We start from the raw sequence: 23,821 nt of genomic DNA, 5'->3' as shown, positions 1-23,821 counted from the left end.
TTCCTTCAGTGTCTCACTCTGCAGAAACCTGCTGTATAGCTGTTTGACCTTCTTTGCGAAGAATAAAACTTTAAAAGATACTTTGGGTAAAACTTTGTCTTCTTGATCACAGAGAGCGCCTCTTAAAAGAAAATAGCCACTACAATTTGAGTAATGTTGTGCAACTTTTATTAATTATAGTTCACAATTTACTAATGCATTAGTTAATGCACTCTAAGTTAACATAAATTAACCGTGAACAACTATATTTTAATTACCAGCGTCAAAAAAAAAAAAAAAAAATGAATGCTGTAATAAATATTTTATTTATTATTTGTTCACATTAGGACATTTCCAGTATTGTAAAGTGATTTTATTTAATTTTTTTATATAAACTAAATATAATATGTAAATAAAATAAAAAATGTAAATAAAAGCAGAGAAATATATATACAGTTAAAGGCAGAATTATTACCCCCCCTCCCTAAACTATTAGCCCCCCTGTTTATTTTTTTCCCCAAATTCTGTTTAACAGAGAGAAGATTTTTTTTCTAAATATAATAGTTTTAATAACTCATTTCTAACAACTGATTTTTTTTTTTTTTTTGCCATGATTACAGTTAATAACATTTTACTAGATGTTTTTAAGACACTTCTATATAGCTTAAAGTGACATTTAAAGGCTTAACTAGGTTAATTAGGTTAACTAGGCAGGTTAGGGTAATTAGGCAAGTTATTGTATAACGATAGTTTGTTTTGTGACTATCAAAAAAATATATAGCTTAAAGGGGCTAATAAATTTGACCTTAAATGTTTAAAAAAAAAACTGCTTTTATTCTAGCCGAAATAAAACAACTAAGACCTTCTCCAGAAGAAAAAATATTATTAGACGTACTGTAAAAATGTCCTTGTTCTGTTAAACATAATTTGGGAAATCTATCTATCTATCTATCTATCTATCTATATATATATATATATATATATATATATATATATATATATATATATATATATATATATATATATATATATATATATATATGTAATTCAATAATAATAATAATAATAACCGTCTGAAATGTATTGTAAATATTTAGAAACAAAAATTACTTCATCCCCAAGTGAGACTGAAATCTTAATTTGCACTTATTGTAGTTCAAGGTCAGTGCAAACATTAATTCTCATCGCTGACATAAAAGCAAAGTCAAAAAAAAAAAGCCAATAGCTGTTTAAGTACGAGAGACTCCCATCAACAAACATCAGCGGTTATAAAGCAGCAGAAAGCCTCCATTAGATGTGACCTGCATTGAGGCTGAGCGTGACCTGCTCTCCATCACACATCACGTCAGTCTCTCTGTCTGACTCTTTGTGCTGAGTTCAGCCCTTAAGAACAGCCCATAGGCTTCAATGTCTGCTGTGCCATTAGCAGAACCATCAGCTCAACACTTCTCTACCTGTCTCACATGCTTTTCCGACTGAACGCCCATGCCAAATGAATTGGCCATTAGTATTTCAACATTTCTTTTCTGTTCATTGGAGCAGAGGGTCAGCGTTTTTGCACTTTCTAATTTGTAACCTCCTCTAGCCGCTGCAAAGCCTTCCTTCGCCGTTCAGCATGATGGACTTTTAGTTGGTGTGTAGCATTTTTGTAAAACACATTATTCAGGTCAGCAGAATGGTATAGGAGGGCTATTACATACAGTTAGTTAAAACTATTAATTGAACACGCACACACATGTATGCACACACACTGAATAACGCTAAATTGTAGGGTTGCTCTATACACAGTAAAAAAAATAGGTTCCACGCAATTGATTGTTGGGACAACATGAAGGAATTAAGGAAGCTTGTTTTTACCAATTTAAGTGTAAGTTGTAAAAGAAAAAAAAACTAGAGAATGATGTTTATTCGGCTCAGTTTAAATATTTTAAGTAGTTTGAACAAACAGAATACATTTTTTTTTTTTAATTGTTGAACATTTAATACAAATTGTATTGCTCAATTTCCATACACTGCAAAACCTTAAGGTAACTCAAGTCATTTGAGAAAACAGATTGCAACAAACCATTTAGGTTCAAAAAGGAATCCAAATGAGTACTGTGAACTTAATCAATTTAAGTTTAGCAATTTGAGCACAGTAAAACCCATTAAATGAAAAGACCTCAAAGCAACTGAGTACTGTAAAACCCAATAAGTTAAGGCAACTCAAATTGTTTGAGGAAACCGATTGCTACAAACCATTTGAGTTAAAAAAAAAAAAAAAAATTATATGAGTACTGTGAACTTACTTCATTTAAGTTGAAGTAATGAGGTATTTAATTAACTCGTTACCTTCAACACTGAGTTCAAAAGTCTTTTCAAATGCGTAGAATTAAACTTTAGTAAATTGAGTTAACTACACTCATTCCATTTGATAAAGTTGACTGTTGGGTTTTACAGTGTAGTTTTGCAGTATGAGAAATCTTAAAATGAATATTTATTTAATACCATATATTATGAAGTGAATGACTAAAATAGCTGTTAAAATGATTGGTTAGTTTAAAAGAAAATCAATTTTGATAAAATAGTATTTGATTCATTCAGACTTTCAGCATTTAATTCATAAAGATATTCTAAAACACTTTGATTTTATTTTATTTTTTGCTAAATGTTTTTAACATGCATTTTAGCTATTATCATAAAAAATATTTTAAACATTTCAAGTGATTAAACTAAATAAAAATGTAAAAAAAATATTGTGCAGAAACTGAAATAAATCACAGTGAAGTAAATTAAGTAAAATGTATTAAGTATTTTTTGTAACATTTCACCATATGGGACACTTAGCTAATGTTAGTCAATTTATTTACTAACATGAACAAATAATGAACAATTACCAATTATAGTTAATCATTTACTAATTTTTATTAATGCACTCTGAGTTAACATGAACTAACCAGCCTGATCTCACGAGGAAACACAACTATTTTACATTTTGTCAGTTTAGTGGCTAATTCGTATGAATTTATACAAGTTCAGTCATACAAAATTCTACTATTTTAAAAAAGGAGGCGTGCACCAAACCCCACCCTTAAAGCCAACCATCATTGGGGGATGAGCAAATTGTACTTAACAAATGTTAAACTATGATTAATAAATGTTGTACTTTTATATTTCATTATTAGTTAATGTTAGTAAATACATTAACTAAAGAAACCTGATTGTAAAGTGTTCCCCCCTAATTAACGTTAACAAAAACAAATACTGTAAAAATGTATTGTTTATTGTTTGTTCAAGTTAGGAAAAACATAAACATTAACTACATGTCCCGTATTGTTAAGTGCTACTATTTTATTTTTTTAATTTAATTTTATTTTATATTTATTTAATTTTATTTTATTTTATAATTATTTATTTCTGTTTTTATTTTTTAGGTATTTATTTTATTTTATAATTAATTATTTATGTTTTTATTTTTTAGGTATTTATTTTATTTTATTTTATAATTAATTATTTATGTTTTTATTTTTTAGGTATTTATTTTATTTTATAATTAATTATGTTTTTATTTTTTAGGTATTTATTTTATTTATTTTATAATTAATTATTTATTTATGTTTTTATTTTTTAGGTATTTATTTATTATATTTTATTTATTTATTTTTTCATCTTTAATGTACCTGCATTGAAGGGATGAACCCACACCATATCTGCTTACCAGAATCTCATATAAACTTGGCAGCATTGTCTTTTAACTTTGCCCAGAATGCAATTATATAATTAAGCATACCCTAGCAACAGCATAGCAACCATTTTTTATTTATTTATTTTTGTTTTTTCTCTGATTGTTTGTGTTGGTCTCCACAGGGCCGAGTGCAAATAGAGAACGGCGCTCTCTCCATCTCCTCACTAAACCTCTCAGATGGCGGCATGTATCAGTGTGTGGCAGAAAACAAGCACGGCATCATTTACTCCAGCGCTGAACTGATGGTGCTTGGTACGACCTCTGTGTTTCCTCAATCCTTCATTTGAATGCTCAAACTTTATCGCTTGAGGTCAAATTACAAGGCAGCACCACAAACATCCATCTAATCCAGAGCTCCATCGTAACACTCATATTTCCCCAGTATTGATTCTGAAATTTCATTCACGACACACTGATCAGTATTGTGCGGAGTTAAATAAATGACATCGTTTTGAAGACGCGACGTGGTAAAATGTAGGTTTAGGTAAAGACAAATGGCCTGGAAGAATCTGGTGGAACTGGACAGCTCTATTTGTTAAGTCCTTTAGACTTTTCTAAAAGGCTTTCTTCCTATTTTTTTTTTTTCGCCAGAGGCTGTTTGAACGTCAATCGCTGTTTATCACAGATTCGATTGAGGCTTTAAGTATCCCAATCTCTCTCTCTCTCTCTCTCTTTCTGTCTCCTGCAGCCTCTGCTCCCAGTTTCTCCCAGAATCCTTTGAGCCGAACTCTTAAGGCGCGCTCGGGTAGTGACGTTAGCCTAGATTGCAGGCCACATGCTTCGCCCAGAGCCATTAGCTTGTGGAAAAGAGGGACCGAAATACTGCAGAGAAATGAAAGGTAATTTATTTTATTTTATTTATTTCACATTATTTTAATTTACTTTTACTTAAATTTTATTTAATTTATTTGTACTTTATTTTATTTACTTTATTTTATATATTTTACTTTATTTTATTCTATTTAATTTACTTTATTTTATTTGCTTTGGAGTTTATATTTTATCACACTGAACGTTTTTGCTTTGCTGTGTGATGTTAATCAGTTATTTTTTATTCTCAAGGACTTTCCTTTTCCCCAATGGAACACTTAAGATTACCAACATAACCAAGCGGGATGGAGGTAGTTACACGTGTGTTGCTAAAAACCAGTTTGGCACAGCTAGTACTACGGGGAAACTGATCATCACTGGTAAGTCAAATTATTATTATTATTATTATCATCATCATCATCATCATCATCATCATCATCATTATTATTATTATTATTATTATTATTATTATTATTATTATTATTATTATTATTATTATCATTATTATTATTAGAGATTCCATTTTTTTCTAGATTTAATTTTATTTATTTATTTATTTAGTTGTTTAAATTTTATTTTATTTTATTTTATTAAAATGTCATTTAATTTAATATTACTTTATTTTATTTTATTTTATTTTATTTTGCCGAATGAACCATAAAAGAATACATTTTCTTAACAAAATAATATATATTTTTTAAACCTTTAGAGGTGTTTTTTCAGTTTCACACATTCTTCATTATGAAACAGTGCCATTGATTCACACATACCGAAAATGCAGGCTTCGTATTTGCAGGCTTAAATTTGCATGGCAATTTGCCTAGCTTTTGATTAATTTATCCAATATTTGGCTAATTTTGTGACAATCTGTGTTATTTAATTAAGTTTTTTTTAATATTGGACTTTGCAATAACTTTGCATTTTCCCTAATGCTTAAATTAAATGAATTAAACTGCTCAGGTTGAGCATTTAATATTTGATTTCACTCAGGTTTCATTTATTAAAAGATTACATTTTTGCTTGCAACATTTATAAATCTGTTTTGTGTGTGCGTGTGTGTTCTTTTATGTACTGCTTCTTTCTGTTCTCTATTAAAAAAAAAAAAACAACAGCAACAAAATACTTTTTTTATTATCCAAACGAGGAAAAAAAAAGACAATGTAATTTCTCTGTTGCAAAAAAGCTGATTCATCTTTCTTAAAATATTGTGTCTTTCTGTGATAATCATTTAGCTTTAGGCTTTAAAGTAGTTTTGGATGAATAACAGCTTAGTTTGTTTTGTTTTTTGCTGCGCAGACAATACACAGTCCAGTTCTCTCTTCTTGTTGACTCAGATGCTGTACTCCTGATGCTTTAACTATCATTAGCTTTGAATGAAATGCCACATCTGGCACATATCGTGATGCATTGCTTCATCTGTTTGGAGAAATGTATTAGCCAACTGACAACTCCATTCTTCTAAGTTTCTGTTGTCACCGCTGTCAGCCTTTCAAGTCAAAAAATCACAAAGCGTAAGATTTGTTTTAGATAATCAAGCACACAGAGAAGTCTCACACAATGCCACTACACTATTTCGAGACAAATGGCTTTTGTTATCAAGTCTCTCAGTGTCTAAAAAGTTTTAAGACATCTTTTGAAAACTCCTGGAATAGTTCATCCAGAAATGTTAATTTTGTCATCATTTGCTCATCCTCATTTTCCAAACTTTTATTATTTTCCTTTTACTGTGGAACTCAAGAGGAGATACTGTATAAAGAATGTGCTGTTCCTTGCTTTCATGCTTTTATAGTAAATTGTGAAAGGGGATCTAAAAATTACAATTTATAATGTACAATTGACATACAATGACACACAATTTATAATGTATGAATCATGTGGGTTATTTCAACTCAATATGCATTTGTTTACTGCCAATCTTCTAAACCAGTGAGCAACACAAAGGCAACTGAAAAACCCAAGAGTTAAATCAGTCCAAATTGTGAATGAAGTTGTGTATACAGTACTGTATATGAATGGATTCAATGAAAATAGTTGATTCAAAAAGAATCACTCATTTATGAATCAAGCATCAGTAGTGAATCACTCCTATAAAATTCAACCACAGCATGCTAGGTACACCAGTGTTATGTGTTTGATTGATATTTACCATTCTTTAATGATTTTGTGGTCTTGGCCATGTTTATTGTAAATGAACGGAAAACAGTCTTAATTGTTATATTTTTGATTCACGGAAGACAGTAACGTTGAGTATAGAACTGTACCACCAATCTTGGCAACAGTGTTGGGCAAGCTACTTGAAAAATGTAGTGAGCTAAGCTATTAACTACTCAATTTAAAATGTAGCTTAACTAAACTAAAAGCTTCTCTCTGGAAAATGTAGCAAGATAAGCTAAAAGCTACTTGGCAAAAGTAACTTAGCTACATCTAAGCTATTTTTGCAATTTTCATTTTTAAATCGAATCAACTTAAATCCGAGTCAATCATATCTTAGGCCCTGTTTACACTGTCAGGTTTTGATGCCCAATTTCAGTTTGTTGCCTATATCAGATTTTTTTTGCCTGTCTGTTTACACATTCTTTTAATTGTGACCCATATCCGATTCATGTGTTTACACTTGCCATACAATTTACGCTGTCGCGCATGTGTAAAAGCGGGTTCTAGCATCTGGGCCACACTATCCATGATGGAAGAAATTGTCTTGCTTTTTAGTTTTGCGAAATGATTTTGAGGTGGAGGGAAAGGCTCGTCATCGCAGATTGTGCCTATTGTTTATATATGGTGTTCTCACCATTCATAGGAATTTGTGGGCACAAGAGCGATCTCAGGTCTGGTGGGAGCAAATTGTGGCAACTGACCACTTTCCTCCTCTGTGTTTCCTCTGATGTTGTTGTTGTTTACCATGTCGGCGTCTCCACACACACTCTTCCTTCTATGTCATTAAACCACATAGAAGTTCCACATTGTCACAAGTTTAATGATGTACAAAACGGAATGCCTCAAATCCGATCTGCCTGTTTACATGATAGTCGCATTGTCACATATCCGATGTATATAGGATTTATTTCCACATATAAAGAATGCATGTGTTTTTTGCGGGTTTACATGGTCACAGAACAGATCCGATCTATCACATATGAGCAAAAAAATCGGAATTGGGTCACATTTAACTGGCAGTGTAAATAGGGCCTTAGTGATCAATAAATCTGCCAATCAAACATGAGGCATAATTGTTCATTTCAATTATTTACTGCGAATAATATTCTGTACCAAACAGAAACAAATTATATTATATAACAACAAAAAATCCAATAAAACCAGGTGTTACACATTTAAAATACTATAGTAATTTATAGTAAAGGGAAATATTTAGGAATGAGCATTATATTGTATACGTTTACAACTCCTCATTAATGAATTACACTACATGATGTAGTATCATTAGTAACTATCATAAACCAAATATTACCATATACTTTAGCCTTTACTACAGTAAACTACATATATATTTACATATATATATATATATATATATATATATATATATATATATATATATATATATATATATATATATATATAGACCTCCTCTCCCTCAGTCATCTTTCCATCAAACAAATTTCTCGTGTTAGCTTAATTGGTTAGCGACGTCACCGACCAGAGCGAGAGGTGGCAGTAACGCACCAAAACATTTGTAGTCGACCACCAAAAAACAGGTAGAAGAAGGTACCATCATTCTCACCGTCACATGGCTTTATTTTCATCGGCTAGTCACCAGCCTCACAGCTCCGTGAATGTCAGTGCCATCACTTATTGATCCGCGATCGGTAAATGTAGCTTATGTGGATGCTACTACGCTACTTGACTAAAAAAAAAAAAATCATCTTTCCGTTAAACATAAATTGGGGAAAAAAAATTGCCCAATTTTTTTTATACAATGGGGCTAATAATTCAGGAGGGCTAATAATTTTGACTTCAACCATACATGTTGTGGCTAAACTAATGCTCGTTTAGAAATATCATTAGCATTCATATTAAATCTATGCTCATTGAATCAAATCAGAAATCAAGCTGAATCAAATCAAAATGAGAGCTTGCGAATCAGAATCAAATTGGGACACTTAAATCAATACATACCACTGGTCTGCAGTATTTATTTTTTTGATGAGGTCATAGTTGTTTTTATAATAAAGTGCAATCTAAAATACTCAAGTTTTTTCCTCATTAAACCTGAAAATTCAAATGAATTCACTGGATGATTGAGCACATTAGAATGTAGTTTAAATGACCCTTTAGTTCAAGTCTGTCTAAGTTTTGTATGACATAATACTTAAGTACTATCACTCAAGCAAGAGTGCCTGAACATATTTGCAAATGTGATACTCCTATTGAGTGTAGCACACAAGAAATTATTACTGAGTGGATTACTTTTAGATCAAAACATCTGTGCATCTCAGAATAACTCTGCGGTATTTTATTCCTGAATTAATATGTTTCTTGAATGAACTGATTGAGCCAATGATGTAATGATCTATTCATAAAGTGACTCACTTGCTGCAGTGTTTCTACATGAATCAGCTATTTCGAATCAGCTATATCTTTTTAACGAATGATCAGTGAATCACTCATTAAGAATTACCGCCACCTACTGGTGAACAAAAACAAACACTGCTAAATACCGTTTAATTAATCGCTATTGAAGAAATCGTAAAAACTGCAACATTTCTCAGAGCTAGTTGAATATGACAGTAGTTCATTTGGGGTGAACCGTCTAATTAGTTCTCATTTAATACTCCCTTCTCCAGTGCTGTGTTTAGCTCATGTAACCTCTTGCTTTAGTCTTTCACACACCAGTCCACGTTTCGCTAATTACTCATTGTTAAGGTCATCCTTAATTGCTTTGGCCATTATCCATGTGGATTGTTATTTTCTCATTATGCTATAGGATGAATGTTATCCTTCACTTTTGTTACTCATTACATAAGGTAAGGGTTTAATCAGCTGTGTTTTCACAGAAAATCAGAAGAAACTCATTAACTATGTACTGTGCATCTTTTGTGGGGTTTCTTTTCCTTCTCTTCCTTGTATTTCTCTCTCATTATGTTTTTGTCATGCACCAGCAGTTGACCCCCTTAATGTAATTTAATTAAAATGACCTTTACCTCACAAAGTGTCTTCACCCAACTGTATTCATCACACGGTAGACGTGCTGCCAATTCATTTGGCTCTTATTAAAATTCACTTTATTTTCTTCTTACATTAATAGTCCCCTTATGGGATGGCAGCAGCCGAATCTAAGTATAGTACGCAGAAATTACGATTATGTATTACTGCTATAAACCACCGTGGGTTGGTGTGGAATAGTTAACCCACAGACTCGAATGATGCTCGTCAGGACAGCAATGTAGGACACTAACATGTCTGATGACCTAAATGTTTTCATTTTTCAGTTTTAGGTTAGTTTAACTAAAATGACTAATAATAATAGCTGATAAAACGTTAAAAACAGTAAGTTATTTTATTCATTATTACTATTACTACTACTGCTACTACTACTACTACTACTAATATTAGTAACAATAATAATAATAATAATAATAATAATAAACAATAATATATAACATTAAAAACATTTTAAACAAATAACAATATAACAAAAACATTCTCACAAAAAACTCCTCTTTTACATTTTATTATTTAGTGAATTATATTTATTTTGACATGTCAAAATATATTTTTATTGATTTCAGTATCATGATGCACACCTCCTTATATTATCAATTAATACATCACTTATTGTATTAAGAACAGCAATCATGAATAAAATAAAAAGCTTTTAATAATTTTAATTGATGTATTGATGCATTTTATTGTTAAGTGTAAATTATAAATAAACTATATTTATCCCAACTCCCATTTTTTGGTTGCAGTGCATTTCAGTATTACAATGCAATCCTTATATTATTAATTAATAATATAATTTCTGCATTATTTGTAAACATCTTGATTAAAATAATAGCTTTGAATCATTTTAAACTATTTATAGATGACTTATATTATTGCGTGAATTATATTTATTTCGACATCTCAAAATACATTTTGGTTGCAGTGCATTTCAGTGTCATAATGCTACATAATTATTAACTGTTCAAATCTGGCTTATCAAATAAACTCTTTTATTATTAATTAACACAACTACTGTATTACTTGTAGCTTATCCAATAAAGTCTTATATTGATGCATTAATTTCTGTATTACTTGCATAAATACTGATTAAAATAATAGCTTTTAAGAATTGTAAACTATTTATTAATTAATTTTATTATTAAGTATAAATCATATTTATTTTAACATCTCATAACATTTGGTTGAAGTGCATTTCAGTATTATAATGCTAAATAATTATTTTTCATTCAAATGTGGCTTATCCAATAAAGTCTTAAATTTAATGCATTAATTGCTGTATTACTTGCATTAATATTGAATAAAATAATAGACTTTAAATAATGTTAAACTATTTATTGATGCATTTTATTATTAAGTATAAATAATATTTATTTCAACATCTCAACACATTTGGTTGCAGTGCATTTCAGTATTACAATGCAATCCTTATAGTGTAATTTAATAAATTAATAACTGTATTATTTGTATAAATATTGAATAAAGTAATAGCTTTTAATAATTGTAAACTATTTGATGCATTTTATTATTGAGTATAAATGATATTTCAACATCTCCAAATAAGTTTTTGGTTGCAGCACATTTCAGTATCATAATGTTAAATAATTATTAACAGTTCAAGTCTGGCTTATCCAATAAAGTCTTATATTAATGCATTAATTGCTGTATTACTTCCATAAATCTTGAATAAAATATTAGCTTTTAATCATTTTAAACTATTTATTAATGGATTTTACTATTGAGTATAAATGATGTTTATTTCAACATCTCGAAAAACATTTTTGGTTGCTGCTCATAATGTGAAATAATTATGCAGCCTCCACTTTTTGGATGATCCTTGGTGTCAGGATCATGCCTTAAAAATGCTGCAGCCGCCGGCGGCAAAACACTGGGGTTTTTGAAGAAAAGTGATTGTCTGGTTATATTCCTGGTCACAGAAGATGTTTTCTCACTTCAGCTTGTATCCCAGAGCTAAACTGACAGACTGTGTTGGCACTGTAACTAACAGAGCCCACGAGGATCAGCCAGAGCCCCAGCAGCACAGAGATCACAGTGGGGGAGAGTGTGGTGCTGCCCTGCCAGGTGACTGCCGATCCAGCCCTGGACGTGGCCTTCTCCTGGGCCTTCAACGGTCAGCCCATTGATTTCCATCAGGACGCCGACCACTTCGAGCGAGTGGGAGGGGTGAGTTTTGTGGTTTTAGGGTGATTTTGCAACCTCAGCAACCTTCATCCCACACCACCACCTCCAAACATGAAACATTTATAGGGAACAGGATTTTCCTTGTTGTTTTTTATGCAGGCATAGTCAAACATTTACAAATCATTTATGGAAGCCTGAATACAAAAAAGAGAGTCTTAAAGCTATAGTATCAAGCAGAGTCTGATGTTTCTCTTGTTTTCCTTTAAGTGTGTAACGTATCCGTGTATATAGATACAGATACAGATAGGATACATTTAAGATACATTTATGCTCACAGTCTCTTACATAATGGAAATATGCCAAAATGTGTTGATATAAGCTAGATTATTCATTCATTTTCCTTTCAGCTTAGTCCCTTATTTATCAAGGCTTGTCACAATAGAATAAACCGCCAACTATTCCAGCATATGTTTTACAGCGGATGCCCCTCCAGCCCCAACCCAGTACTGGGAAACACCCATACACTCTCGCATTGACAAACACACTCATACACTACAGCCAGTTTAGTTCATTCAATTCACCTAGCGCATGTCTTTGGAATGTGGGGGAACCCAGACCACCCGGAGGAAACCCACGCGAACATGGGGAGAACTCCACACAGAAATGCCAACCGACCCAGCCGGGACTCAAACCAGCAACCTTCTTGCTGTGAGGCAACAGTGTTAACGACTGAGCCACTATGCCACATAAGCTAGAAAATATTTCTGCAAATATTAGTGTAATACTTTGGAATATTAGCATAATGAAGACATACACAGATAGAAGATGAACCTTCAGTGAATTGTTTTGTTGTCGTATTTTGTGAATGCAGAGATTTAATGACAAAAACGTACTACTGTGAAATATTTTGCATAGTTCTGATGAATCTGCTTGATCATCATTGTTAGAATTTGACTCTGACTAATAGAGTAGAAGTGACATTTTTAACTGTTTGTGTCTAATGGATTTTGAAGATAAAACTAGTAGTTATAAAAAGTAAATTTCTTACATATTTAAGATGTTTGGCCAATGAAAATGCACCAGATTGGCTGGCCAATGAGAGAACTCTGTGCTTTTCAGGTGGAGGCGCTTGTAGAAACTGAAACTCAGAGTATTTCCAACAATATCTCATGCTAATTCATAACTTGTTGATTTAGTGGCTAATTTGTGCACAGTAAAAAAATTCTTACTGCCTTGAACTTTTTTTTGAATCAATTTATCTTTTCCTCCTGACTAAAACTATTAAGTAAAATTTTGTACAACTTAAAAAAAAATAGGTTGAAGTCCGATTAACTTGTTAAAATAAGTTGAAGTAACATAACTTTTGTTGTGATGGCTTTTTGTCATATTATTTTTTTAAAGTGTATGAATTTGTATGATCTCATTCATACATTTTAGTATGATTTGCTCATCTCCTAAAGATGGTTGGGTTAAGGGGTTGGGTTTTGGTTTGGTGACACCTCTCCTTTTAAAAATCTTACATTTTTGTACGACTGAACTCATACACTGTAAAAACCAAGTCAACTTTATCAAATGAAATGAGTGTAGTTAACTCAAAATTTACTAAAAGTTATTTCTACTCATTTGAAAAGAGTTTTGACGTCAATGTTCAAGGTAATGAGATAATTAAATACCTCATCAGTACTCATATGGATTCGTTTTTTAACTCAATTTGTTTGTAGCAATCGGTTTCCTCAAACGGTTACCTTAACTCATTAGGTTTTACAGTACTCAGTTGGTTTGAGTTCTTTTCTTTTGTTGGGTTTTACTGTGCTCAAATTTCTTCGTTTACTCAAATGGATTAAGTTCACAGTACTCATAGGATTAGTTTTTGAACTTGAATGGTTTGTTGCAATCGATTTCCTCGAATGGTTTGAGTTAGCTTATCTTTTTGGGTTTCGCGGTGTATGAATTTGTACAAATTCACCACTAAACTAAACACTTAAAATAGTTAGCATTTCCTTGTGTGATCGGGCTGGTATTTCAGACAGACTGGAAATAGATGTGCTGTTATAATGGACATGAAAATAATGCTTTTGAACATCAAGACATAAAAATGATCAGAAACAGTAATTTAATAGGGTATATACCGAGCTAGTGTGTTTCCCATACTGATAAACTTCCGGTGACCTGTTAATGTGAGTTTTTTTCCAGTTTATACGGTTCCTTTTACAGCATCGATGTTGTAATGTAATTAAAATACTTTCAGTTAAATAAACTTTGGCATTTATTTAGTTGCTCAAGCGTAAAGCGAAACAAAAAGCCGTTTGCTCGCACGCGCCCGTCAGAATCGGCACGCTTGCGCAGAAGCTCCATTGAATATACTGGGGTAAAATAAATGCTCATATTATAAAGACAGGGCAGAGAGAAATGTAATTTAATTCAGTGCTTCTTGTACAATCTAAGACCCACTTGATATCGGATATCACTTAGGCAGTGGAGTTGGCTGCTTTTTTAAGAAAACTGACCTTAAACTCGCCGATTTTGCATTGGCATACAATTCACCGGAAACGATTAACCCAGGTTACTGGCAAATTAAAAGTCCTATTAGCATGCTTCGGCATATACCCCATATTACATCGTATTATGCCTTAGGAGTTTACCAATTATGGTAAGGGGCATTACACTTCTGACTCCCTATATAGGTACAACTGGCCAATCACAATGCACTGGGTTGTCAGAGCCTTTTGAGTCAGAATAGAGGTACTGCTGTAAAGTACATTGTGTGAACATGCTCTAAAAAAATGTGGTTTGCTATTTGTTTGAACTATGTAAAATAAGCTGAAACAACACACTTCTTGAGTTTTTTGGGGGGACAACCTAATTGTTTTATTTTCAGTGAACTTAAATTTGTAAAAACCTAATGTTAATTTGATACTTTCATGATGTCCCAACACAAATTGACTGTGTGAATTTTTTACAGTATATGTATTTTAACCATTACAGTAAACGGTATAAATCTATTCTACCTCATAAACTAAATAATGACTTTTGATTGGCTGTTTAATTGAAATAATCTAAATCATATCTGACAGAAGCATGCCTTAACAATAAACACAAGTGTTCTTTTAAAGGGAATGTTCCCCCCGAAGAGATAATTCGGCCATTATTTATTCTCCCCTGACTTCTTCCAAACATGTTTGAGTTTCTTAATTCTCTTGAACACAAAAGATGATATTATAACAGACTGTAGTACTCCCTCACCTGGTTGTCAATGGCTACTTTTAATGTCAATATTTTCTGTTGTGTTTAACATTAAAAAGGAAACCATAAAGAGTTGGATATTTTATAGAAAGAATGTATTTATATTACAAAAAATAATGATTGATATATATGTGTGTGTGTGTGCGTGTGTGTGTGTGTGTGTGTGTGTGTGTGTGTGTGTGTGTTATTAAGCTCATTAGTTTAATCAAGGCAAAGAACAATAGATGTAAAGTAATGAAGTCTTTGTAGTAAGTACATCTCAAAAACAGGCACTTGAAAGACTAACTGGGTTTCATCTGATGGTTGTGCTTCACAAGCTATATGGAGTTTGAATGCTCCCATTCTCAGTCAGAATCATCTGCCATTATGTCTGCAGTTTGAAATAGAATTCTTGAAATGGATTTTGCCTTCTTGTTGTGGGTCGTTCTGTTGTTGACCTACATTGAATGCGAATGATTCTGCGTGTATGGAAAACAGCTGGTGTCTGCAGAGTGAACCAGGGAAACAGGCCAGATCAATTAAAAGTCTTGTTCCCATTTTACCCTTCCGCTTTGACAGGGCATTTTACATTGCAGGGGAGACCATTCCTTATTGGCGCTAAACTCAGAATGAATTGAAATCCTGCTTTGAGAGATGCTGTGTGGAGTCGCAATTTTTCTTTTGGTTAAGATATTTCTTTAGTCGGATGGCAATTGAAACTGAATGTTATGCAGCTTTTGATTATTAAGATAGATAATTTAACATTATATTATACAGTCAAAGGCCAGTTTATTAGGTACACCTTACTAGTTCGGGCTGGACCCCCTTTTGCCTTCAGAGAGATTTTGGTCCATTTTGACATAATATTGACATTATAGCATCACAAAATTGCTGCACATTTGTCAGCTGCACATCCATGATGCGAATCTTCAGTTTAAGCCCCTTTAAGCTATTAGTCTACATCAGTGTTTCCCAACCCTGTTCCTGGAGGCACACCAACAGTAAATATTTTGGATGTCTCCCTTACCTGACTAATTAACTTCAGGTTTTGGAGTCTCTTCTTATGTTCTAATTAGGTGATTCAGATGTGTTTGATTAGGGAGACATTGAAAATGTGTACTGTTGGTGTGCCTTCAGGAACAGGGTTGGGAAACACTGGTCTACATAACAAACCATCGTTATACAATAACTTGCCTAATTAACCTAACCTGCCTAGTTAACCTAATTAACTTAGTTAAGCCTTTAAATGTCCCTTTAAGCTATATAGAAGTGTCTTAAAAAATATCTAGTAAAATATTATTTACTGTCATCATGGCAAAGATAAAATAAATCAGTTATTAGAAATGAGTTATTAAAACTATTATGTTTAGATATAAATGTTTAGATGTAAATGTGTTGAAAAAATCTTCTAAAATGAGGTGTACTCATATATGCTCCTTTTAAACACCATTCACACCTATGTTCATAATCTAATTCCAGACCCCTCAAACCCACAGTCAGACCCTGTTTTTCACTGCTGTGTGATTCCAGCTAATCTAAAGTTCATAAACGAGTCTTTTCTCAAGGGCAATTACAATGACATTGACATATGCATATGTGGGTTATAATGAGATATGCTTTTCATGGATTCACACTTTCTCTGCTCCCAAAGATTACGCTAGCCCCTGATGAGCGCATTACCATAATTAAACATCAGCCACTCGTAGTCTTTCCATTCAATAACTGCAGGTCTAAACCACAGAACAGGCTCTTGTATTGTTATTGATTCGGTTTGAGGCATTTTTAAGCCATTTGAATTGAGCCTGATTGAGAGGTTTTTGAGAGTGTGGAAAGCGTCAGACTCCATGTAGTATTACAGTAGAGCAGGAATATGTGGTTTGGGGTTTGTATGCAGACCACTGGAGACATCAGTGTAATATCCTGGATTTTGCTTGCATGAATGTCTGGGTTTATTTTATTTAAAAGCCCAGGAAGCACAGAGGTAAACTGTGTTGGCAAATATATTTTTAATTCATCTTTAGCTAACTTTCAAGTTAAGTTTACTGTAGTTCAATAGAAGTAAACCTATTAGTAAAACATTATTATTTATAAAAATGTATTTTATTAATAAGTAAATTTATTAGGGCAAATAAATAAACAAACAAATAAATAAATAAATAAATATTAATAAAAAAATTAACAACATGAGAACTACAGAGATATGGATAGGTGGGAAATTATCTAAATATTAGTTAAAAATAATATTTATAAAAAATGTATAATACATTTCCAATGTTGTTTTTTAGCGTTTTTTTACGAGCTATCGAGATATGGAAAGGAAAATCAAAAACAAATAACATGTTTTATTATTATTATTATTATTATTATTATTATTATTATTATTATTATTATTATTATTATTATTATTTTAATACAATTAAATTTTGGAATTAGTTTATTGTTTATCTTTGTTTATCAAATTTTATTTGATTAATATTATTTATTATTCTATTTTTATGATTTCATTATATACAGTATAATTATTTTAAACTATAAATGTTTTATTATCCAATTGAACAAATAAATTACAGTTTAATTGATCCATTTTAAAAAGATACCATAAATGATGACTTGAAATTTATTTGCTTGTCTAAAACAATAGTGACTCTCTCACTCAACTCTCGCTTTTGCTTTGCACATTTTACCTGGTCCTCCTTTATATAACTGTGAAGTGATTAGCCTTGTCTTGCCAATTAGCTGCAGTGTGTGTGTTTTCATGAGCTGGATCTGAATGAATCCTGCAGGCCACTCAGACAGACACAGTTTATTTAGGTCTACTTGTATCCCAAAGCACTGTAGCTGGTTTGAAAGTGTGGGAAGAGTGTCTGAGTGTGCAGAAATCTGCCTGCCTCAGCTTGATTTAGGTGATAATTACATAAGAAAACAGCACACCAGACAGTAGACACTTATTCCTGTTGGCCCTTTGATGCTTAACCTACATTAACAATGCAGCTCAAAGTGCCCCAAATCAGATTTTTTTTCTTGCTTGTGACCTAGATTTGTTTTTGTGGATGACTATGTTATATGTCAGAGTTACGTTTTTCATATTTCCCATACTAGTTTTAAGCCTATAAAGTGCAATTTAAAGGCTTAACTAATTGTGTTGGCTACAAGTTAGGGTAATTAGGCAGGTTGTTGGATAACAGTCCTTTGTTCTGTAGACAATTGAAAAAAATACAGGAGGCTAATAATTTTGTCCTTAATTTTTTATTTATTTTATAACTGATTTTATTACAGCCAAACTAAAATATAAAAAAATTTCCCCCCTTTAAACAGAAATTGGGGGGGTATTAACAGGGGAGCTAATATTTCAGGGGGCTAATAATTCTGACTTTTTATATATATATATATATATATATATATATATATATATATATATATATATATATATATATATATATATATATACACATATATACACACATACATACATATATATATACACACACACACACGTGAGCAATATCAGACAAGTAGCAGTGTGATGTGGCTGTATATCAGCACTGGTGGGAGGCGTGCGTTGACATGAGGCTGCAGGCTGAGTCCTACCAGTGACGAAATACTGCCACATCGCACAGCTACTCGTGTGATATTCCGTTTATAGAACAGTTTGACAGTGTAATCGGGTGTATAAAATAGAAAATCAAACACGGAGAGTCTAAAAACTCTTTTGTAAGAGGAACTACTTCCGCCATTCATTCACATCTGCAGCTGACATCAAAACAGCAGAAATCGTTGCTCATTCATCAACGTCATTTTAGAGCTAATATTTGAATGATTCTTTAGCGTAATGTCTAAAGTGATGACAAAACAGGTGATTTTGCTCACATTGTGATCATAAAGCTTAACGGCATAAAGTGCCATCTCAGTCTACAGAGATTTCCCAGTATTTTCTGTTGCAATTGGGAGATCACAATATTACTATGGTAAAAAATACAGCACTATAATATACAAAAGAGAGAGAGATCGACTTTCTCAAAAGAGAGAGATCGGAGTACTACACAAGGGTGAAGGGTTAAGAGGCTTGATGAGTGCTGTTACTGACAGATATTGCACGGCTATCAGCCAATCAGATTCAAGAACTGTTGTATAAATAAATATATATCGGTCGCTGATTCGAGACCCAGCTGGGCCAGTTGGCATTTCTGTGTGGAGTTTGCATGTTCTCCCCGTGTTGGCGTGGGTTTCCTCGAAGTGCTCTGGTTTCCCCCACAGTGTAAAGACATGCGGTAGAGATGAATTGAAACTAAATTGGTCGTAGTGTATGTGTGTGAATGAGTGTGTATACTGTATATGTTTCCATGAATTGCAGCTGGAAGGGCAGCCGCATTGTAAAACATATGCTGGATAAGTTGCCGGTTCATTCCACTGTGCTTTCGACACATCGATTCATGATGAATAAAGGGACTAAGCCGAAGGAAAATGAATGAATAAAAAATTTTTACAGGAGGGCTAATAATTTGAATATTTCAACTGTATTTTGGTATTTTCTGAAAGTCTTAATAGTCCAGCTTATAAATATATAAAGCATAATGTATTTAATATATTTAAAACAGTAAAAATTTAATAAATAATGGGTAAAACAATGTTTGTTCTGACCTGTACTTACTAACATTTACAAAAGAATACGTGTCTGGATCCTGCCTCTTTTATAGTCTCTCATTCATTTGAGCGCATACTGCCACAATTTAATATCACACACCCCTAAAATATAGAGGTTATGATCAGATTCATGAATCATGTTATAAATGATAACGCATGTTGTAACAGCCTAAACAATTCATTTTTACAACTCCTTTCCATTGTGTCTCCAACAGAGCTTTTCTGGTGATCTTATGATTAGAAACATCCAGCTCAATCACGGAGGGAAATACGTTTGTCTTGTTGACACTGACGTCGAAAGCTTGTCTGCTGACGCAATATTGGTTGTTAAAGGTAGGAACAAATCTTACGTCATTTTATACATCCACATGCACCATATATTCACCTGTTGATATATATATATTTACAACCTTTGAAGAGCTCTTCACGAGGTGTGTATTTCAACGAAGGGCCACTACTAATGTTGCAAGAGTTCACACAGTGCTAAATGTGTCACTTGGGATATTTTATAGAGCCTGCTGAATTTTTTTTTTTTTTGAGAGTCACATTGGTATTCATGGCCATTTCTTATCACGCTTCTGTCCCAGGTGTTTGGAGAGGAGTTGTTTATCATAGAGGATTGTCTTTAATTGGCTCATTTACACATCAGCTAAGCAGCACGACGGGCCCCAGAATGCAGTGCAAATGAAGAGAAAACATTTAAATGGCAGACAATTATTTGGAGCAGAAATGCGAATCATTTAGTTGCGCGTATGCAAGCATACACACATATAGTGGCCTACGCTAATATCTTCATCCTTGGCAAATGTGAGCAAAGAAGACTGTAATAGAAATGTCTTTGTTTAAATGTGTTGTATATAGGTTTTTGACTTTTTTAAAGCATACAAAATACCATAATATGTTTGCAGATGTTTAAGAAATGTTACGTGAACGTACTTGTTTATCGTAAAAGCAACGATACAGTCAGAAAATATGCATTCTGTGTCAAAATTTCTGTTTTAGTTTGGTTTGTATAACTCCACCCACTGCTAGTTTATCCAATTACATTGCGGGTCACTGGGTTGCCTTGGTGGAAAACAGTTTATTTGATTCCAGTCATAATCATTGCCTCCATGTACGCGGGTGCTGGGTCAAATTGAGATGCAGATGCAGAGGTATGAAATCCACATGAGGTTGTTTTAGTTTACAAACAAAACAATTATTACAATAGTAAGCATTAGCTATGAAGTTTACATTGTAATGCTGGGTTCACACCAAATGCGGAGCACCATGTCATTTGCTCTAGTTTACTCATGGGATGTTTTTCACCTGAAGCTAATTTTCTGCTCGAGTAGTATTACAGTTTTTGAATTTGTACGAAAAACATGACTTGAGGTTGAATTTTGCACATTTCGCTTCATTTCTGCCGGCCAGTGGAAACTTTCCTTTTTAAAAAAAACTACGACATAAGACATATTCATTGTTTTTATACTATTTAGGACACATAGTATGCTAACTGGGATGCGGATAAAACGTTACATCATACACTCACTGGCCACTTTATTATGTAGACTCATCCAACTGCTTGTTAACGCAAATTTATAATCAGCCAATCACATGGCAGCAACTTAATGCATTTAGGCATATAGACATGATTAAGGCGATCTGCTGCAGTTGAAACCGAGCATCAGGATGGGGAAGAAAAGTGATTTAAGTGACTTTGAATGTGGCATGGTTGTTGGTGCCAGACAGGCTGGTCTGAGTATTTTAGAAACTGCCGATATACTGGAAAATATCTAGTGAGCTGCAGTTCTGTGGGCACAAATGCCTTGTTGATGCCAGACATCAGAGGAGAATGGCCAGACTGGTTTGAGTTGATAAAAAGGCAACAGTATTCAAATAACCACTCGTTACAACCAAGGTATGCAGAAGAGCTTCTCTGAACGCACAACACATCCAATCTTGAGGTGGATGGGCTACAGCAGCAGAAGACCACACCGGGTGCCACTCCTGTCAGCTAAGAACAGGAAACTGAGGCTACAATTTGCACAGGCTCACCAAAATTGGACAATATAAGATTGAAAAAACATTGCCTGGTCTGATGAATAGACAACATCAAAACATGGATCCATCCTGGCTTGTATCAACGATTGAGGCTGGTGGTGTAATGGTGTGTGGAATATTTTCTTGACACACTTTGGGCCCATTGGCACCAACTGAGCATCGTGTCACCACAGCATACCTGACTATTTTTGCTGACCATGTCCATCCCTTTGAGACCACAGTGTACCCATCTTCTGATGGCTACTTCCAGCAGGATAACACGCCATGTCATAAAGCGCAAATCATTTCAGACTTGAACGTGACAATGAGTTCACTGTACTTAAATGGCCTCCATAGTCACCAGATCTCAATCCAATAGAGCACCTTTGGGATGGGGTGGAACGGAAGATTTGCATCATAGATGTGCAGCCGAAAAATCTGCAGCAACTGCATGATGCTATCATGTCAATATGGACCAAAATCTCTGAGGAATATTTCTAGTACCTTGTTGAATCTATGCCACAATGGATTAAGGCAGTTCTGACTGCAAAAGGGGGTCCAACCCAGTACTAGTAACTGTACCTAATAAAGTGGCCGGAGAGTGTATACAGTATATATACAGTTTCCATATCTTGTGATTTACAAAGATTTTCAGTTTATGAACAGTTTTGACTTGCATTATGGGATGTTGATATATGATTTTGATGCTGAAAATCCAACTGTAGAGTTTAACAAAGTGACTTTTATCGACATTTTAGTAGTTCAAAATAATACAATGTATAATAAATAATATATAGATCAAAGTAGTTTAAAAATAAACAGAAAATGTACTGGCAACTTATTACAAGGTTTTTGTATCACAAAACCAACCCAGACAATATATCGCTTTAAACTATTAAAAACATATATATTTTAGCAATAAGTAAAAACCTCAACAGTTTTTTCCACAGCCTCCACAGTTGCTCATATTTATAAAGAGCGCCAAACTGCCAATATTAGTGGACTCACATTGTTGGCCTTGCTTAAACTCACAAAGCATGCTCTAACACAAAGTACTTGCCGTGTCTAACAGCACTCCTAGACAAATAGTGAGAGAGTTTCATCAATATGCAGAATGCATGTGCCGAATTTAATGTTTGAGCAGGTGCAGAGTATAATCAAACTCTCCTAATGAATTGAATTCCTTCTGGGCGGTGTGATGGAGTCAGGTCCACCCAGTCCTCCAGATCTGGTGGTGGTCGAGGAGGTCACAGACAGCACTGCCCAGCTGTCCTGGAGCCCCGGCCAGGACAACGGAAGTCCCATTACTGGATACGCCATCCAGGGCAGGACTCCCTTTACTGTTGGCTGGCAAGCTGTTGACACAGGTACTTCGGACACCACAGATATGTGCAATGTGGAACAAACTGCCAACCTCTATCAGAACTAATGCTTCACTAGTTAAAATCATTAACTTGCAAATTTCCTAAGCCTTAATCTACAGTATGTTACCTGTTTTGTCTTGTTTGTTGGCTGCCTTGTGTTTTATCTATGATTTTGTCATGTCAGGGATTGTTATGTCAGTGGCTGCCTTGTGTTTTTTATATGTTTTTTGGTTTGACTCTTATACCTTTTGGTCTTTTTTAGATTGTACAGGCCTTTTTTAAATTAAAATGCTTTATGAATAAATACAAATAGAAAGCTGCTGTGAATTTTGTGGTCAGCATATGAGAGGCCAATAAATTAATTAGAATTTTCTTTTTTGCAGTCTTTATTCAAAAGTAATGCTTGTCTATTATTATCAGGGCTATTAGTCCAACATTTCCCCAACTATGCTCCTGAAGACACCCCACAGTACAAATTTTCAAGAGAAATAAAGATAGAAAGCTGCTGTGAATTTTGTGGTCAGCATATGAGAGGTCAATAAATTAATTAGAATTTTCTTTCTTTTTTTTTTTTGCAGTCTTAATTAAAAATAAATGTTTGTCTATTATTATCAGGGCTATTAGTCCAGTGTTTCTTAACCTTGTTCCTGGAGGCACACCAACAGTACACATTGTCCACCTCTTCTAAAAAAAAACACACCTGAATCAACTCAGCAGAACATTAGAAGAGACTCCA

At 33.3% G+C, this 23,821-nt stretch overlaps 1 protein-coding gene across 1 annotated transcript in view; it reads left to right on the top strand.

Moving 5' to 3' along the window:
- Positions 1-23,821, top strand: part of cntn3b (contactin 3b) — a 119,718-nt gene that overhangs the window by 68,997 nt on the left and 26,900 nt on the right. The window contains 6 exon segments of the mRNA XM_056460389.1: positions 3,826-3,955; positions 4,392-4,542; positions 4,766-4,893; positions 11,703-11,878; positions 19,915-20,032; positions 22,930-23,088. Of these exon segments, the coding sequence (XP_056316364.1) occupies positions 3,826-3,955; positions 4,392-4,542; positions 4,766-4,893; positions 11,703-11,878; positions 19,915-20,032; positions 22,930-23,088 (862 nt within the window).

Source organism: Danio aesculapii, chromosome 6, assembly GCF_903798145.1.
Source record: "Danio aesculapii chromosome 6, fDanAes4.1, whole genome shotgun sequence".
Taxonomy (NCBI): Eukaryota; Metazoa; Chordata; class Actinopteri; order Cypriniformes; family Danionidae; genus Danio; species Danio aesculapii.
Note: the sequence above shows the minus strand (reverse complement) of the source record. Positions and strands in the feature narration are given on the sequence as shown.